At 41.1% G+C, this 19,632-nt stretch overlaps 1 protein-coding gene across 3 annotated transcripts in view; it reads left to right on the plus strand.

Moving 5' to 3' along the window:
* Positions 1–19,618, plus strand: part of llgl1 (LLGL scribble cell polarity complex component 1) — a 31,135-nt gene extending 11,517 nt beyond the window's left edge. Inside the window, exons 3-24 of one of the 3 annotated variants that reach the window (XM_068337472.1) lie at positions 2,165–2,246; positions 2,338–2,498; positions 2,738–2,884; positions 6,147–6,309; positions 6,461–6,596; positions 7,337–7,391; positions 7,906–8,060; positions 8,152–8,372; positions 9,282–9,349; positions 9,817–9,991; positions 11,038–11,142; positions 11,505–11,797; positions 12,057–12,207; positions 12,532–12,670; positions 12,795–13,108; positions 13,257–13,448; positions 13,533–13,605; positions 13,713–13,827; positions 15,252–15,316; positions 16,343–16,478; positions 16,569–16,651; positions 17,876–19,618. In XM_068337472.1, coding sequence (XP_068193573.1) covers positions 2,165–2,246; positions 2,338–2,498; positions 2,738–2,884; positions 6,147–6,309; positions 6,461–6,596; positions 7,337–7,391; positions 7,906–8,060; positions 8,152–8,372; positions 9,282–9,349; positions 9,817–9,991; positions 11,038–11,142; positions 11,505–11,797; positions 12,057–12,207; positions 12,532–12,670; positions 12,795–13,108; positions 13,257–13,448; positions 13,533–13,605; positions 13,713–13,827; positions 15,252–15,316; positions 16,343–16,478; positions 16,569–16,647 — 3,025 coding nt within the window. In that variant the 3' untranslated portion in view covers positions 16,648–16,651; positions 17,876–19,618. The other 2 variants (XM_068337473.1, XM_068337474.1) reach the window with 2 other exon arrangements.
* The last annotated feature ends 14 nt before the right edge of the window (positions 19,619–19,632 follow it).

Consider the following 19,632-nt stretch of genomic DNA (forward strand, 5'->3'; position numbering starts at 1 on the left):
AGAGTTGTGCTCCACAGCTGAGTGTTTTTCTTGTTTCTTATTCTTTGTCTTGCCCTCTAATAGCACCAAGTACATTAACTTGTTTTACAGAGGTTTTCATGTGTTTGTTGGGGATTGTTTGGAATTGGTGATGACAGTGGAATCTTCCTGTCAAAGGTGACGCAGTCCAGCCAAATATCAAGAGAGTCTTCAGCAGTTTTTAGTAGTATTTGTTTTTCTTTATTGATAACTGTCATTGTAATCTTCTTTTTGCAAAAAGCTGATGTCTTACACAGCTGGTGACAGCACAGCAGTACTTTCCATCATCTTTCATCATCTGCGCGATCGGATGTTTGACATTTTGTTTCACATTTTGCAGATGTCCGTTCAATCCAATCATTCTTTTGGTGCTTTTTAGAAGTTTGATGCCAAGAATTAGCTGAAAAGTTGTTCTTCCATTCAATAGGAATCCATACGCAGACGATGGTCAATTTAACTTAACTGCAAGACTGAAAACACGGGAAAGGCGTTACCCAGGAGTCGTTGAAAAGCTAAAACCAAAAAGTAAAAAGTCTTGAGGTGCTGCGAGGGATTATTTCTTGGCTAAGTGCAGTAACTTCCTTCAAGGGAGTAAAAAGCTATATACTTTTAATCAAATTGTGCTTTGCTAAATTTATCTTTAACTTAGTATTTATGTCTCTGGCTATCTCTGTCTGTACTGTTGATTCATGACCTATGAGTGAATGTTTCTCTCACACATCCACCTCCAGCTGTCTGAGGCATGTTATTGTAGTGAATAAAACTCAGGGACAGGAAGTGACAACACGAAAGGAATGCCAGTATAACACTCAACTGGGCCTCTGGGGAATAAGAAGGGATTTAACTTTAGAGAAAGAGGCATATATGTTCCTGTGCCTGAGAATCATAATTGGGCGTAGAGGAGTTAGAAGAAATGGGTCACCAAGACCTGAAGGAGGGAATTCTGAGCAGAGAAAGGAGACAGCTGAGGAATGTTGGAATTAAATTTTTCTGGACCCCCGCTGGGTAAAAAAAGGGCTGATTCAGCCAGGCGTGGCTTAGAAGGTAAGCGCAAAGAACCAAACGGTAAACTATAAACTGTTAAACAAAGCCAGAATATTAAAGAAAGTGAGAAATTGCAAATAAGGGACCTCTTTCTTGAATTTAACTGGTTGAGATTAGACATTAAAAAAAGATGGGAGGAGAGGATATGCAATTATGTGGGTATATAAGAAACAGGAAAGAGAAAGTCTGCTAGTCAATTACGTGTAAAAAAAACAAAAAGAGGAGGATATGAAATGTATTTACTTGATCATTTACCTTGTACTATGTGTGTAGTAATTGAAAAATTGTGGTAGAACAGACAGCTCAAACACGAAAACATGAAAGCGCTCAAAATATCCTGTTATTTTTCTTCTTTTTTTCTCTCATCCAGAAGCTTATATATGTAATAGAGTGTGTCAACACCACAGTTAAGCACAGTCGTGCCAATGGTGTCACGGTTTTAAATGAAGCTTTTATTTCATAATAAAGGACCCTGGTCTCTGTCAAGATAGCTGGTAATTATACGCGCACACACACATGTGCATTGAGAGTGGTGGTTTTGGGCATGTGCGTCATCTGGTGTTTGGTAATTGTTATGAGCTTTGTTGTAATGTTCTAATTTTTCCAATAATTGAGTCTCTTCTGGTTTACAGCGTAGACATTCTTGTTTAACTGTTCTCACAGTCAGTTTAGTTCTGTCGCTATTTAAAAAGAAGAATCTTTGTACTCCTAAGGAAGTCCTCTTTGCTTGCCAATATTGTTACAACAAGTACATTTTTGTCTCTCATTTCATCATCTATCTGACCAAACTACCCAAATATACCAGTAATTCATGCTTTTAAAACCATACATGGCAGCCACTGGGAATCTCTGTGGCTGCCATGATAAAACCTGAAAGTGTTTGATATATATGAGTTGAAGATTACATCAGTACGTTCTGAGTGATATCACTATAACAAGTGAGAGAGACATCTTGGAGTGGCTGACTGGGCTGCTAAGCAACAGGGAGCCCCTTTAGGCTAATGTTAGCTTACAAACTACTGGTGACAGATACTGAACGGAATGACACATTACCCAGCATTAGTCTTGCCATCCTACACTTTCTTTGACTTGACCTTTGCAGCTACGGTGCCCCTGGAGTGGAGTTCACAGGGCTACACAAAGACACTACTGCTGTCACACAAATCCACTTCCTGCCAGGACAGGTAAGCTTAATGACACTTGTATTCTAAATGTAAAACGAGGTGGTTGCTGGATTGATTTTGTGATGCTTTGGTTCACCTTGCTATGTGGCAGGGCCGTCTTCTGTCACTGCTGGACGACAACACGATTCACCTGTGGGAGCTGGTGGTCAGCCCCCAGCGAGAGGTGGGAGGGGTTAAAAAAGAGGGCGTGATCTGTTTACAGGAATTGCGTAGCAACAGCCTTCCAGGAAGACCGGGGATTGAGAGTTGCAGGTATATGTGAGCCTATTAATTCCATTTTAGTTTTTCTTGTATTTTTTTCCTTCAAATGTAAAACACATATTCTTTAACTCACTGGCATCCAGTGAGTTAATTAGCTTGAGCTCCATGTAGGACAAGAAAGGCTGTTGACTTTCAGCTGACGGATTAACTCATTGTGTATTATATTCTTTCTTTGTTAAAATGAATGAATTTCTAATTCTATTTATACTTGCTGCTCCTCTACATCTTAGTGCCACTCGGGTGACTGTCCTCCTCTTGCTGAGGTCATGTGACCTGCTCTGCATCGGAGCAGAAGGAGGAGGCGTGTACTTCCTGGAGTTGCCCAGTCTGTCTCTGAAGGAAAGCCAGACTTTATTCCAGGATCAGGTCACACAGAGGTATGATTGTTGTTTAAATTAGCTATTAAATTAGATAGTATAAGCCTTAAAGGTTGAGAAATTATCATTAGCTGGATATCCTTGTTTTATGCCTAAAAATGCTTTCTTTGCGCTTGCTATTTTTTTCTCTTTCAATCTTGGTCTCAGACTTTAAACACTAAACTCCTGAGTTTCCTCTGCTGACAGCTCCAGCTGTGCAAGCAGGTCTGGAAAATATGGTTCAGGGAACATAAGAGCAGTCAAATCTCTTGAATGCAGAGTAAATAGGAAGGAAGCAAGAGGTATCACATACTGCAAAACTAAAAAATTGTCTTCTTGCAATTTATCGAGTCAACTAAAACACCATTTGGTTTTCCTGAGGAGTGCTAAATTAAAATTTTAAGGTTCTAAAATAAGCAAATCACTTACTGTCAGTGACATGGGTCTTCTAATGTTATTGCACTTCAAATGTGCAGTAAATCTGCAAATGCAATTTCAATGCTGATATGGGAGGGATGTGTTTAAAAAAAAAACAGTGCAGGAAATATCCAAGAGATTCTGCTCAAAAGCAGTCACTTTTTTTGCATGGTATCTAACTTTGACTCAACTGCTCCTTTACAGAAATGTTGATTTGTAGGATATAAAAAACATCAAACAGGAACCAACAACAGTCTGCTGAAGTTACAACTGTGTAGTTTAGCTAAAGCCTGTCGTGACTGACTTTGTTGGCATTCTGCTCTCATTTCACTCACTGCAACAATTTACAAGGACACAGACACATTTTATTCCCCTACACCAAAATGATGACTGGTTCAGTGAATAGTACTCCAGTGCTAGAATATTACTAAATTTAACTAAACCTATACTTCCATGAGCTACTACTGACTTGACTCTACTTGACCAGCCTGTGAAAGGCTACATTTCTGTAGGTCCTTTTCCATGATGGGATGGTATCTCATCATAGTTTTACCACATAGTTTTTACATTAAAAAAAAAGAAAAAAGTTGAGTGCAGTAGAGTAAAGCTGATACAATGTAGTGGAAATGGGTTCTCAGTGAAACATTACTCCAGCAACACCAGACTAGCTTTTGCTGCTTGGGTGCTCTTTTATCTCTCTTCACGCTGTTTCTAAGTTACATAATGTCAGTGAAATGGAGGAAGTGGGGTTTGTAGCTTTGAAATGAAGAATAACACTTAGTTTTTCTACTAAATAAGTAAGCTTGAACATTAACCCTTGTTTTACACAAACTCAGAGGTTGAAACCAAGGTTTCAGACACAAAAATTCTCTACGATGTGACCTACACAATCAGCTCGTTGCCCTGTAATAAATAACATTTCAAAATACTGTAGAACTGCACAAGCGAAGCGCTGCCACAATTAGACATATACCAAGACTGACAGAAAAACAATGAATGGAAGTACGAAAGACTCATTACTTTTTATGGTGCCTTTGGTAATTTAACTTGCCCATCAACAAAAATGCAGAGTAGTATTCATCAGTGAACTATTGGAAACGCTGTGCAAGTTCAGTCTGGATCTTGGAGAAAAACTGCAGTTTTGTGGTATGAGGACAGATCGGCAAACAAAACACTCACCCTGTTATGTTTGTTTTTCACGCTACAGCTTTTTACTCTGCATTTCTTTGTTGATATGCTGGCAGTGTATCACATAGCTACTGTTGTTTCTTCTTCATTCCTGTGTGACTGTCTGAGTGGTCGGCCAAACCCCTCATTAACCAGACTTCAGAGAAGCAGGCACAACTGAGGCCTTACAAGGCCCCTGATAAGGGGTGTGTGTGTGTGTGTGTGTGTGTGTGTGTGTGTGTGTGTGTGTGTGTGTGTGTGTGTGTGTGTGTGTGTGTGTGTGTGTGTGTGTGTGTGTGTGTGTGTGTGTGTGTGTGTGTGTGTGTGTGTGTGTGTGTGTGTGTGTGTGTGTGTGTGTGTGTGTGTGTGTGTGTGTAAATAAGTGAAGATTTTAGACAGTGAGGCTTTGTAAAGGCTGCCAAAACACAGTGTTCCGGTTGGGGAAGTGTTTCAGCTGAATCTCTATCCTACACATGCACACTCACACACACAGATCACCAGGATTCAGTAGCAGGATGCTGGAATCCCTAAAAATACTTGTGAAAGGAGAGATGGACACAATGGAATGCTTTGTTGGTAATGCTTCTGCCTCTGTGCTTCCGGAGAGGATCTTCCTCAGTGACCACTACCAAAGCAGTTATAAGGGTGTGCTGAACATCTCTTTTGAGATGATCTGTAGCTTCTTCTTCTGTAGCCAAAGCCCAGAAGGTTGCTATGCCCTCTTCTTCCATCTTTATCTACTGTATTTTGTGTTCTTCACATCTCTCAATGCTATTTCCGCTTCTTTCTTCTGTTGGCTTCTCGCTGTCTTTTCCATGTCTTTTGCTGAGGGGATCCTCTGAGGGTGTGTTCTGCTCTACATTCCATAGCTTCCTAAAAAAACCAGTGTCTCATCTCCAATTTGATTTATTGTTTTCTTTTCACAGTTAAGTTTTTGGCCATTGTTTGATTTATTTTATTTGAAATATAATGCCAACCCAGAATATCTACCAAACAAAACACCTGGGGAGAAGATGTTGACATATGAACCTCTGCAAAGAGAAATCTACATCTCATCCCAACACAGTTCAGGTGAAATAAAATGAATGAAGGATGAATCTGGTTTTTTATTCTTCCAACAAGATCACTCTTCATTCTGTACAGAGGTTTGAGATAGCATCATGAAGGTGTCTTTAATGGCTATCTGATACATTGCTTGTCTTCACAAGTGCTATGTCTTGGTTAAAATAAATGTTTACTTTAATGCAGTACCTTTTTGAATAATGGTAGACATGGCAAAATAAAAAAAAGTTATAAAAATAAAGTCAGTATTAGAATGAAGCTTAATTTCTTCAGTTTAAGACTTGCACGGTATTTCCTAGGCGTAGAATGGACTGTTACACAAAAGTGAAACAAACATGCTTAATTGTGTCCATTCATTGTAGTACTGTGGCCTACATATGTAAGTCTGTCTTCTTTGACTATTATCTGGATCAAAATGTTTGCTTTATGTTGCTGTATTTCCCCTTGGGTATTAATAAAGTATTATGATGTGCTAATTTTAAATCTCTCAGTATTAATAATTTCATCCTCTTCGGCATGATAGGCTCCCTCACAGTCAATCTTTTCACATAGTTCTGAAATGTTGATGTGTAATTTACAGCATGCCATGTTTCAAACAGCCTGCAGTAGGATAATGACTAATGTTTTGTTTTCCCAGCCTGCCAGATGATTACAGATGTGGGAAATCCCTGGGGCCTGTGGAGTCTCTTCAGGAACATCCTCAGCAGCCAGGGAAGATTTTGGTTGGTTACAGCCGGGGTCTTGTGGTCCTATGGGATTTGAGTACCCGTCACAACGAGCAGCTCTTCCTTGGCAAACAGGTACATGGTTTACAGAGCAGAGTCTAGTGCGCACGAATGTGTCTTTTTCCTGAAGATACATTTTTAATGATTCTTAAAAAGAACTGTTTAATAAAGATTGTTTAACTTTGTGTGTGTGTGTGTGTGTGTGCGCGTGCGTACGTGCGTGCAGCAACTAGAAAGCCTGGTGTGGGAACGCTCTGGAAATCTGTTTGTCAGTTCCCATAATGATGGTGGTTATGCCGTGTGGGCTGTTTCTAACAGCAGCACCTACAGTAATCAACCAGTGTCCACCACCATACCTTATGGTGAGAAACACACACACACACACACACACACACACACACACACACACATACACACACACACACACACACACACATACACACACACACACACATACACACACACACACACACACACACACACACACACACACACAACCCCTTTTTATTTGAGTCATGCACAGTTCATCCAGGACTGCTGGAGGTGGGGCAATTGTCCACAAAGACGAGTGCCTGGTGAACGATGGCAGTTTAATGAACCGTTACTGCTGACATGCTGTGACTGACTGATTGATTGGTTGATAATATTTACAGCTCAAGACCAAAAAAAAAAAAGTCTTTCCTTTAGAAACCAAATGACTGTTGAACTAAACATCTCAGTCAAAGTAATAAATACAGAAATCAGTAAATGATTACATTTTAAGTTTAAAATAAAAGTACCTGTAACCTTTAAATTTCCAGGAGAAAAGCCAGAGTGATGTCATCCTTGTTGTATGTGATACTGACCAGTCATGGGTCGTGGGTTAGGTGCTGGCTAGCAGCCACTATTTTGAACAAATTCTCGAGATAGTTTAGAGGTCCTGTTAGCTTCAACTAAACATCCAATATCCTTGTCTTAGAATATAGATGTAAAAGTTGAAACACTTTTCTCAGTCAGTCTCAAGTTTTTCTCTTTCTTCTCCTTCCAAATATCCAAAAGTTTGTTGCATTGTTAATAGTTTTAAGCTCTTTAATGTGTTTGTTGTGTTTATTGTTTTTTACAGGACCATTTCCTTGTAAAGCCATCAGTAAGATCCTGTGGAGGACAAAACAGACAGGGTAAGTATGTTTGTTGTTGTTACTGTTTGACAGCAATGATCAGTTCAAATCAAACGGTGTCTTTTAGTAAATTTTGTCTTGTTTTTCCACTATGATGTATTTGTTTATCTTTACATTTATCCTTTTCATATTTATACTTCTCATCCACTAAAATGACAGATAATCTGTTGTGTCCTTGTGATCAGTTTTTTGGTATGGAGTACGGGCTAAGTTATACATACTTTCACTAAACTCAACAAGTATCGACAACATACATTTATATTTTGTGTGGTGACTGAGGGTTGGTCATCTTCTACATAGGGCACATGCGAAACAGTATGAACTACTCTGGATTCAAGCAATGTTGCACCAAAAGGGTCTAAATTTCACCCAGACTGTGTGACAGTTTTGTCTTTATAATTCAAAACCAGGACTGTTCCATATTGATTAAAAATAAAGATGACAAGTTGTTGTTCACTTGTTTTGGGGGACATTGGCATCTATACAAACAATTACTTGTTCACCTCCCTCTCAGGTCTCCAGTGTTGTTATACAGTGGAGGGATGCCCAGAGCCAGCTATGGTGACCGTCACTGCCTGACCATCCAACAAGACAAAGACCACGTCACTCTTGACTTTACCTCCAGAGTTATTGACTTCTTCACCATTCACAGCATTGAGCAAAATAAAGGTGAGCTGTATGTGTATCTATAGGTTTTCTCTTTCTTTCAAGTGTTCAATCTGAATTGTAGTATTATCTAAACTTGTGTCTGTCCCTACAGAGTTTGATGACCCAACTGCATTGGTGGTTTTACTGGAAGAGGAACTAGTTGTGATTGACCTGCAGACCCCTAATTGGCCCTCTCTGCCCACTCCCTACCTGGCTCCCCTTCACTCCTCAGCCATCACTTGCTCTTTCCACATCTCCAGTGTACCTCCCAAACTTTGGGAGAGGATTGTGAACGCTGGCAAAGCACAGCAGGGCCGACAAAATGCACACGGGGTGAGAAGAATGCTGAAGTAACTGTGATAGTTTGATATCCTATTTAATAGCTCTACAGCTTTGAATGTTTAGTTTTGTTGAGCTACCTCTCGCTATATGATTCAGTACTTTCATAGACATCAAAAAAAGATTTATTCCCTTCAGTGACAAACATTGTAAAGATATCATTAAACTTAAATGATCATCTGTATAGCAGAAAAACAAAGGCATGTCAAAGGCATTTCCTTTCTTTCAATTTCCATTTTTTAAGCACTGTTTCAAATATTTAAGTACAAAATTTTTTGAAATGCAAAATATGGCAGTGGGGTCATCCAGTCAATTCAAAACCTAAGCATTAGTGCATTTTACCTAAAGGTTCTTAGGTCTCTTGTGATAGCCTTACTTATACTCTATATGTACATTACATTCCGAAGAAGTTGTGGATTTACCAAATTCTGACATTGAATGAATGAAAAATGAAAGTCGAAGATAATAGAGATGAAGGAACACCGTGACTCACAGCCCGGCAGCTGAACTGCTACGAGGGACCTGGCAGGAGTGTGACCATTGGCCTGCCGGTAGTGTGTTAACTCTAAGAGCAGGTGTGGGCAGTTAAAAGCTTTGCAAAGGCTTTGTAGATTAAATCAGCTGTTTGATCAGTGGCAGGGTAGGCCAAATGCAGACACACAACTTGTAGGCCCTTAGATCATCTCTGTGTGAGGCCAAACCAGAGTCACTGGCACTGCTGCAGAGCAATAGTGCCAAAGGCACACTGTGAGTTTTGTGTCTTTCTGTGTACACAGTATTTGTGCTACTGAGGTCATGATCAACTTCAAAGAGTTACAAATGATATCTGTTGAATTATATAATTTATTTAATATGAGGGAGTTTCACAATATTTCAAATTTTCACCAATCTTTGTCTGTGCAGAGTTGGCCCATATGTGGAGGAAAGAACCTTGCACCTCCACCCAAACAACAAGAGCTGCTGCTGACAGGGTAGCTACACAAACACATACACACTGAACCCACACTGCAGGTGTATTCATTTTTATTTCAATACACAAAGTGAAATGACTTCTCAAACAACGTATCATTGATACTGTATGAGTGCATGTGGTTATTGATGTTACCTGGGGGACATAAAGTGTTTCGAGTCTTTTCAATATCATACTTTTTTTGCCCCGGCAAGTCAGGCAGGGTTAATCTGACCCCAGTTCCTGTCCTTGTAGCAGCTCAAAGATCTGCTTTCTTCAGCCAAAGCCATCTCCAGGCCTGATTTGTACAGAAATACCATTAAATAATTGCTTTATTTTTTTACAGCTGTGTATGTTACAACATTTTTGCATCAAAACACACAGTGGCTGTTTAATGGTCAAGACCCTCATCCTTGGAGGCTCAGTGATATCATTCTGAAATCTCTAGCAGTAGAAACTGATGTAAGTTTGAATGTTTTGTGTCCACAGACATGAAGATGGCACTGTGCGTTTCTGGGATGCATCAGGTGTTGCTCTTACTCCGCTGTACAAACTCAGCACTGCCAATGTCTTCCACACTGACTGTGACCCATGCGACGATCCACAGGACCCTAGCAACGACCCCGACGTGCAGCAGGAAGAGGAATGGCCTCCCTTTCGAAAGGTGAGAACCTGAGGAGGGAAAACAAAGTACAAACACTAATTTTCCTGGAGATTGGTCCCAAAATCACATTTTACAGGCTGGGGGAACAGAACAATGTATTTTACACACATAGTCTGTGCTGTTAAAGTACATCTGTGGCCTAATTTCCTCATCTGGTTGTTTTCATCTCTGTGGTCTTCAGGCGGTCCCACCCTATTGTTCCTGTTAATAAAACTTGATTTTGAAAGAACCACAAACTGATTCTCTTTTAATAGCCTGTTTTCTGTGTAGAAATATATTTAAACGACACAATCCAGCAATAAGAGAAACTAGCTGAGTAGTTTGGATTGGTTAGACTGCTGACAGGAAGCAGAGATGAGTCACAAAGCAAAACACGGAATTTATGATTCCACTGGATGACAGTGACATATATCAATCAATAATGGACAAAAACATTAATGTCATGATTGAATTAATACAGGCTTTTCTCTATTTTCTCCGTTTTCGCTTTCCTTTTTCACTTTGTCTCTGCCCCCACCTTTCCTCCTGTCTCCTGTGGTAACAGAGTTGCATGTTCAGGAATGCAGCCCTCATATGTGATGAAGAGCCTTTCCCCCTTTTTTCCTCTGTAATGAAAACCAGACCCATCAGTCCAGTCTTTTTATGTGTGTGTGTGTGTGTGTGTCTGTGTGTGTATGTGTGTGTGCATGTGCATGTGCGTGTGTGTGTGTGTGCGTGTGTGTGAGGAAAACTCTTACTCTTTATTTTGCCTGGATGTTTCGCATGTGAGAGGGATTTCTATTGGATTCCCTACTGTGTGAGAGGCATGTTTTGCTGAGTGTGGAATTGAGGGCTCTCCTGGCATTTGGCAGAGATTAAGGGAAGGTGTAGAACTATTTTCACATCAGTCTGTTTAAAATGAATTTGTTAATTGTCAATGCACATCAGAGATTTATGAGACTTGGATTTGTCCACAAACTACTAGTGAATAAAACCATTCCTGATTAAAGAGTTTCTTTACGTTTACAGGTATAGGATAATACCAACTTGTTTGTCTCTATCTGTAGGTTGGTTGTTTTGATCCCTACAGTGACGACCCCAGGCTCGGCATTCAAAAGATCAGTCTGTGCAAATACAGCAACAAGCTGTTAGTGGCTGGAACTGCTGGACAGGTACGCGCACACACACACACACACACACACATGCAGATGTATGTAGCTGCCTATCTACAGTGGTAGCAAACTCTGACACAAGAAAGAAAGGAATTCAGAATCAATTCAACAAATTTTTGTTGGTTAAAAAACAGTTCTAACAGCAGTAAAATAAATACTCGACTATATTCTTTAGAACAGTTCATGTTAACTAAGTGGACATATGTTGTATTTTCTCTGGAGGAGATGAAGCCAGCTGATCCACTGCTTGTCTATGGTGATATGACTGAATCAAATGGATGCAAGTTGATAATGAGCAGATATGTTTCTGCCCCACTTTCATCTATCTGTGTATGTTCATTCCTTTATCAATCTCTCCGCAGGTAATCGTTCTGGGTTTGAGTGATGAGCGTTCGGATCACCTGGTGGATGTGTCTGTGGTGGATCTGCTGAGAGACAGGGAAGGCTTCACCTGGAAGGGTCATGACAGGCTAGAGCCGCGTCTGAAACCCGCTCCCTTCCCTCCGGGCTTTCAGCCACTGGTGCTAGTGCAGTGTCTGCCCCCGGCCTCTGTTACAGCTGTGGCGCTGCATGCAGAGTGGAACCTGATTTCGTTTGGGACGAGTCATGGATTTGGCCTTTTTGATTACCACAGAAGGAATGCAGTGCTGGCCAGGTTGATATTTTTAATTTATGCTATTTACATTTCTGAGAAATAAATGGAAGCTGATCCTTATTATTATGTGTATTTACCAAAATAAGAAAACTGATGTTATCATTACTGTTATACTGTTATTATTATTAATTAATATTCATGTTTTCTGAACATTAGAATTTTATGCTTCCTGTTCAGAACTGATGACACATATATATTACAGTAGTGAAATTGAGGCAAGATAAACTGATCTCACCCTATTCTCTTTATTTACCCCTAGGTGCACCCTTCACCCTAATGATTCTTTGGCAATGGAGGGCCCATTGTCCAGAGTTAAGTCCTTGAAAAAGTCCTTAAGACAGAGCTTCAGACGGATCCGCAAGAGCAGGGTATCAGGAAAGAAACGCACCATCACCACACCCACCAGCAAGGTAAGTGATTATAATTTGACTATAAAATGTTCCTGAATTAAACTAACGAATGTGCAGATATGTTTTTAAAGTCTTAAGAATTGTAAATCAAAAAAATCACACTTTTTTATTGGACCAACATACTATATCATTCTAGGAAACGGAAGTCTTTTCCAAAGTGAAAAGCATAAGACGAGACATGAAACACCATGCATATTTGTTCATTGTTTCTGACATTGTGCTGTCATTGCTCATCCCGATCAAATGGTCTCCCTGTGTTGTTGGTCAGAGGGCCGTGCAGAACATCCGGACTGACTTCAGTTTCGTGCTTTGTGTTGTGTACAGGTCCAAGAGGCCAACGCTGCTCTAGCAGAGCAGGATGATGTGGCTCCGGTACAACGAAGGATTGAGCCCCGGTCAGCAGACGACTCGCTGTCTGGAGTGGTCAGATGTCTCTGCTTTGCCGACACCTTTTTACGTGACGGTGTGTTTACTTACTTGTTCAGCTAATGAAGTGATTGTGAAACTCTGATGGGAGCAATACAGCCTCATTCTCAGGTTTTCGTTTCCACGGCATTCACTAAGTGCTGAATTCCCCCAATCACCAGGGACACATCATGGCCCCACACTATGGGCGGGAACCAACTCAGGCAGTGTGTATGCCTACGCTTTGGAAGTACCCGGTGTGGGCTCGGGGCGTGTGTGCGAGCGCGGTGGAGCAGGCGAGAGCAGTGTGTATGTCGAGGCGGTCCTGGGTAAGGAGATCCAGCTGATGCACAGGGCCCCCGTCGTGTCCATCTGTGTTTTGGATGGCCGGGGGAAGCCTTTACCTGACCCTTATGAAGCATCCCAGGACCTTGCCATCGCACCAGATATGACCGTTGCTCACTCTGTCCTGATTGCCTCAGAGGAACAGCTAAAGGTGAACACACATGAAGTCCTTTGTTGTATTTTTTTGCATTACTTATAAATATTTTACCTAAATATTTAAAACTCATAGGTTGAATGTCAGCTGCAAAACTGATTGTTACAACTCTAAATCCAGTCTGTTCACTCTGCTGTCTCTGCAGGTGTTTTCTCTCCCAAAGGTAAGCGCTAAAACCAAGTTTAAGCTGACGGCACACGAAGGATGTCGAGTGAGGAAAGTGGCCCTGGTGGCCTTCAGCTCCACAGCTCAGGAGGACTACAGCGAACACACACTGGTCTGTCTGACCAACCTGGGCGACATACATCTCTTCAACATACCTGGTCTTCGACCACAGGTAGAGTTTGTAGGATTGTCCTATTTACACTAATTAATTGAATATAATTTACTTTTGGACCGCTAACTATTTCTGTATTCTTAGGTGCGCTACGACTGCATCCGTAAAGAAGATATCAGTGGAATTGCATCCTGCGTCTTCACCAAGAATGGACAGGGTCAGGAAAACATGCTTGAGTTGAACAAAAATTTGAAAAGTGTTTCTCTCTGTGACCTTCAGTGCCTGAAGATATTCTTCTAACTGCTGTTTGACTTTTGTACACAGGATTTTACCTGATATCTCCCTCAGAGTACGAGAGGTTTTCTCTGTCTGCTAAGGTCCTGACTGAACCGATCTGTTCTGTTCAGATGGACAGACCACTGGAGTGCACACTTGCCAGGTAACACATATTCATAATGGCAACAACGATTTGAGTAGTAAAGCCAAAATTACAAAGTCGTTCTCACAACAAAGAAATACAATTCTGTAATATTTAGAAATATATGAATAAAACATAAATAAATAAATCTAGGTTCCTGCTGGTAATGACTGACCCAAAGCTGAGTGGCTGGGCGCACCCTTATAAAATAGGATGATGAGCTCGGTCACCAGGGAGGAGCTCGGAGTAGAGCTGCTGCTCCTCCGCCTCGTGCACAGCCAACTGAGGTGGCACAGGCATCTGTTCCGGATGCCTCCTGGACGCCTCCCTGGGGAGGTGTTCCAGGCATGTCCTACCGGGAGGAGACCTTGGGGAAGACATAGGACACGCTAGAAGGACTATGTCTCTCGGCTGGCCTGGGAATGCCTCAGGATCCCGCTGGAGGAGCTGGAGGAGGTGTCTGGGCAGAGGGAAGTATGGGCATCCATCCTGAGACTGTTGCCCCCGTGACCCGGCCCGGGATAACTGGTTGAGGATGGATGGATGGATGAATAAAACAGGTCATCTTAAAAAGTAATAGAGTACTAAGACATCAAACAGTGGCTTATTCTAACTACAAATAAATCACAAAGATACGACACAAAAGGAGCAATTGGTTTCAGACGGAGCACACCTAACTGCAGACTTACTGAGAAAAGAATGAAAATAAACCCAACAGGTTATAAGAAACATCTGAGTTATGGAGTTATAATCAGTCTTTAAAAAAAAGTTTTTGTCTTAGAAATTTTGACGTCACTGAGGAATCAGTGAGGCTTGGATTGCTAATACTGTGTCTTATAGTTGGAGCTGGAAACGGTTAGAAACTGAGTATCCCAGTTCACACACTGGTCGGGAAGGAAACAGAAATTCAGATATACAGTATATTCAAGGGCAGACCATGATGGACTTTAAAGTCTCTCATTAGAACTGATGTGTTGTTCTTTCCTGCCGTTTTTCTTAGATGATAGAACACAACTAGCTAGTCTTGTGTGAACTGATAGACACTGATGACGTTTAGATGGTTTGTGACCAGGTCCCTCAGACTTTCTCAATTTACATGAACATTACAAGATTGGTGTTGGACAATATCTTCGTCTCAACCTAAAAGAAATGAATGGATGGATGAATATAAAAGCCATATCTCTTGATATGAAAAATGATCCATCTTTGCTCATTTACAGTCAACATTTTCCAGGGGCGCCCACGGTCAACCCATAAGGGCCTGGTGGTGGTCGCAGGTCCTCACGTGGGGAACCACTAAACATAGTGTTGGTAATGCTGTGTCATGGTTTACCACCAGCTAGAGGCCCTGAGCTGCATTTGAAACTGAAGAAATGATGCTTTATGTCCTTTAGTTTTATTCCGTCTTCTGCCAAAACAAATGCTGCATGTTCGTGTCTCCTCAGTGGCTGTACGACCACTCAGCCGCAGGCCAACGGAACCCACAAGAACCAGATGGGTCAGGCTGAGGGTAGGTCTACACACACACACACACACACACACACACACACACACACACACACGTTTTTCTGTTCCTTCTCACTTGTTATTTCCCTCCTCTTGTCTGTTCTGCCACTTAATCACTCTTTTTTCTCTCTGAACCTCTTAAAGTAGATGGAGGCCTTGTGAGGGTCCCCTGCCAGTCTCCATGACAACCATACAGCATGCTCCAGTTACCTCACAGGCACAGTGCCTCCTTCCTTGGCAGGAAATGCTGGTTGTCATGGAGACCACATCAGGGTTTGTTTATGTCCTGGTGGGCCTTTCACCTGGCACTCAGTCTTGAACAAGAAACCATGTAGGAAACACAGAATATTCTTCATGATTCCATTCATCGTGAAATATTGTAAGCAGTATTGCATCAAAAAATAATCGATTCGGGGTTTAGTTTTGGTCGCATTAAAAATGTTGGTTACACTCCACGGGACGTTGAAAGAATGTGTAAAAAAAAAATGTTGTAGCTTTGAGCCCTGATAAACCTCTGATGCCCACCGCTGCCAGAGCCTTGAGGCTCGCTTGGCTTCTGCTACGATGATACACCTGAGTACCCTGTTGCATTATGGATGAAATATGTGCCTGATGTTAAGAAGACCAGATTTCTAGATTCAGACTGTATTATGGTCTTTAGATTTTGATGTTCCAAATTGAATGAAACCGTTTGAATGACAGTGCCAGATGAGACCACCTTCATCAAACTTTTGTTGCTCATCTGCTTTTGGCAGCAAGTTTTTATTTTATTCATTTATTTTGGTATGTTTGAAATGAAAACACTTTTTAAATGAATTTTATATGTTAGAAAAAAAATTCCTCATTTTCTCATGTTTGTTGAAATTGTTGTCACATTGTTCCTGCTCAAACTTATTTTCAAAATACAGTATATTGATCACTCAGGATTAACACAATATCTGTCAACTTAAATTCAGCCCGATGTCAGTGAGAAACAATCACCCAGATGTTGATCCGTGCTGCAGCCCCTGACTGGGTTTCTCCTTAACAGGCCAAATAGAAGAACCCCCAAGTGCCCTCTCTTCCCCCATCCTGGACACCCCCCTGGACTCCCCCCTCAGCTGTGCTGACCTCACCCTCGATTCCACAGGAGAGCTGACTGTGGAGGATGTCCGGGATTTTCTGACGTAGGCAAAAAATTTTGTATGTACACACTTATATACTGTTTTGCCTTTCAAGGTGAGGGGTAACTTGCGTGTGTTTCTTGGTGTGTGTAGCACTGTAGACGAGGCAGAACATAACCTGAAGAACATTAAAGAGGAAGAGGGACGCTCCACCGGCATCCTCATCAATTGAACAGGTGAGAAATGTACACTCCAACGCCGGCGAAGTGCAGGACTCCCTGAAGACACACAAACACACCAGTGTGAGCAGATGCGTGACCTCATGGTTCATGCTTCAACACACACACACACACACACACACACACACACACACACACACACACACACACACACACACACACACACACACACACACACACACACACACACACACACACACACACACACACACACACACACCTGTTTCTAATGGAAGTGGTCCAGAGTGTGCAAACATCTGAGAGTATTAGCTGCATTCCAACTACAAGCCCTTCTCTTCGTCTCTCCTTCCTCTCTGTTTTGGGAAAGCCAGCTGGACGGACGTTTTCATGAACAATAGCTCACAGTTGGTGTTTTTCATTGTTTGTACTTTAGTTTAACATATATTTGTCTCTTTATTGTTTTATTCTATTTTATATATTCTTACAAGCTTTGACTTGCCCTGCTGTCAGACATACAGCTTTACTGGTCGCCTGTATGGAGTTGCCTCAGTGGCAAAAAATTATTAATAGAATACAGCTGAGTTTTGGGGATGAACGATCAATTAGTAGTTGTTTTAACGTCTTCCATGACTATATAAATCATAAATCAAGAGGCGATAATTTCTGGTCTTGTCTGGTGGCCGTCATGACGCACCTTTATTTATAACTCTCTGCCTCCCCCTGCTGGTGTCATCTGAAAAATTCACACTGAATATAACCTTTATTTGCGTGGGTAGTTTGTTTTCCTGAGATTAATAGTCGTATTACCTTTAAAGGATTGTAGCTAGTCCTGAAAATATTTTTTTTAATAATATAAGACAACAAAAAAAATATAATCAAGCAACTTCGACTGTTGCAAAATGGTGTCAACGAAATCTGACCTATGCATAGGTGTGTAAGAATTTTAAGAGGATAGTTTTTTTTTCTCAAATCAAACCAAGAATTTAGAGCATATAGTAATTAGACTTGTAATATTTTGCAAATTCAAAATATTTTATTTATCAAAAGTGTTCCTGCTGTCTCTGTTGTATTGTTGTTGTTTTTTTTTGTAAGGCTAAGTAACCAAAACTTTCAAATATGTTTGATGGCTTAAATTATGCTCAAAGTTATATCATCACAGACGAGGGTGCAGGTTTAGGTCTCTCTAGTCTATGAAACTCTTTTTTGAAATGTAAAACTGATTTTTTTTTTCCTCACACTGTCACCTGATTGTCATTGAAGCATTGCAGGGAAGGGTTCCAGTGGCCTGGATTGACCGAATTTCAGTGCTGGACCACAAGCGTCTCCCATCAGTCCACTGTGGAGCCCCCAACCAGCACCCTGCCTTCTCCTGTGAGCTAGGTGCAGACCTACTCCCCACCCCTCACTTGAGAATCACAAAATTTTTATATCCACTTTGGAAACATCACATTGTCTCTCAGAACAAGTAGAGGCAGCCTGTGGTACCGGAATGAACGTGATCCTGATCCTGATCTTGGGAGATGAAAACTGGACCAGTTTGACACAGTAATTCTCCTCGGCTCTTCTGATTGTGACTTGATGGTTATGAGGCCTTTTCCAGGCACAATGTGGCTCTGCTTCAAAGAACGAGCCGTGTTGCGACACTTATGTGTTTTTATATTTCTACCCCCGGGGACGTGTCTGAGGTTTCTCCAGTCGAAACTGATCCCTTACACACACACACACACACACGACTGGATTGTTTTGGATTGTTCTGTGTGCTGCTTAACGCCCCACATCCCCGTGAATGACCTGCATTTGTGAACTGAGCATATCTACCAGGGAGCCTTCAAGAGAATGAAAAGATGTATTATCAGAAGAACTATTTTGAATAATGAAGTATTTTCCCTCATGTGCCATTAAGGACAGTCGAATACATCAGCCACTATACTGTATGAGGAGGATCAACGGTTTTTTCAAATCTGTGAGCCAATAAGTCAAGCACATGGCCATGGTTTTAGTCTACTCTGTTGATGCTGAGGAAACCCAGCTGAGATAATGAAAACACAATGCTTTAAGATATTTTTGAAGAAAGATAATTCAAAGGCAAACAATTGGGGATGAAAGAGTAGATTGTTGGAAAGTGGATATTGAAGAGGGAGACAAAAGGTACTGCGAATTTAAGGTCAGAGGAGATTTGGGTAAAAACATTTGACACATTTATGGAATATTGCATGGCTTGAGTTACATTCTTTATTTCTGTCAAGCAAAAATCTGTCACAAGAGGAGGAGGTGGACAGTGATGCTCTACCGAGTGTAACAGGTGTAACGGTACAACACCGGTCTCAAAGGTATTAGGGTTTGAGAGAAGTTTCAAGGTTGATTTACCTGCTCAAGTTCAGAGTCAAATCGGGACTGATGAAGATAATAACGCTGTGGTCAGCAAATCCAAAATGAAGAGGTGAAGGTGAAGGATGAGGTACTGGGCTGATATTGCATTTCATGCAGAAATAATCTTTAGTGGGACTCAGGGAAGTGTGGCAAGGGGAGTGTCTCTGAATGCTGGGTGTAATGTTCTCTGATGCACCCAGGAGAGGTCTTTTTGGGGGTTTCTGTGAATGAGTGCATTCTGGGTAATACTGGCTAGATGCAGAGTTTTGGTCACCAGAATTTTTAACCCACTTTTTAAAATGTACTGTGTAAAAACAAATTATATATATATATCAGTATCTATACCTAGGTTTACAGAAGACAGGTTTACAACTGAAAGCCGATGCTAGAGTTAAACTTTAGAAGTAGAACCTGTTGTAGCCTTAAGATCGCTCAGTATTCAAGCTTCCTGATCACCTCACATAAAATAAAAACTCAAAAAAGGGACCTCACTATTTACTAATGTAGCTCACCAGGTAGGAATCAATGCGTTTTTACTTCTGTTAGATTCTTTTTGGTGCTCAGATATTAACTCTTTTGATGCTACAGTCGACACATTTACCTTTTTCATTACACAATTAAACTTTGTTTCTACTTTGTCGTTCAGT

This window comes from Antennarius striatus, chromosome 16 (genome assembly GCF_040054535.1).
Source record: "Antennarius striatus isolate MH-2024 chromosome 16, ASM4005453v1, whole genome shotgun sequence".
In the NCBI taxonomy this organism is placed as follows: domain Eukaryota; kingdom Metazoa; phylum Chordata; class Actinopteri; order Lophiiformes; family Antennariidae; genus Antennarius; species Antennarius striatus.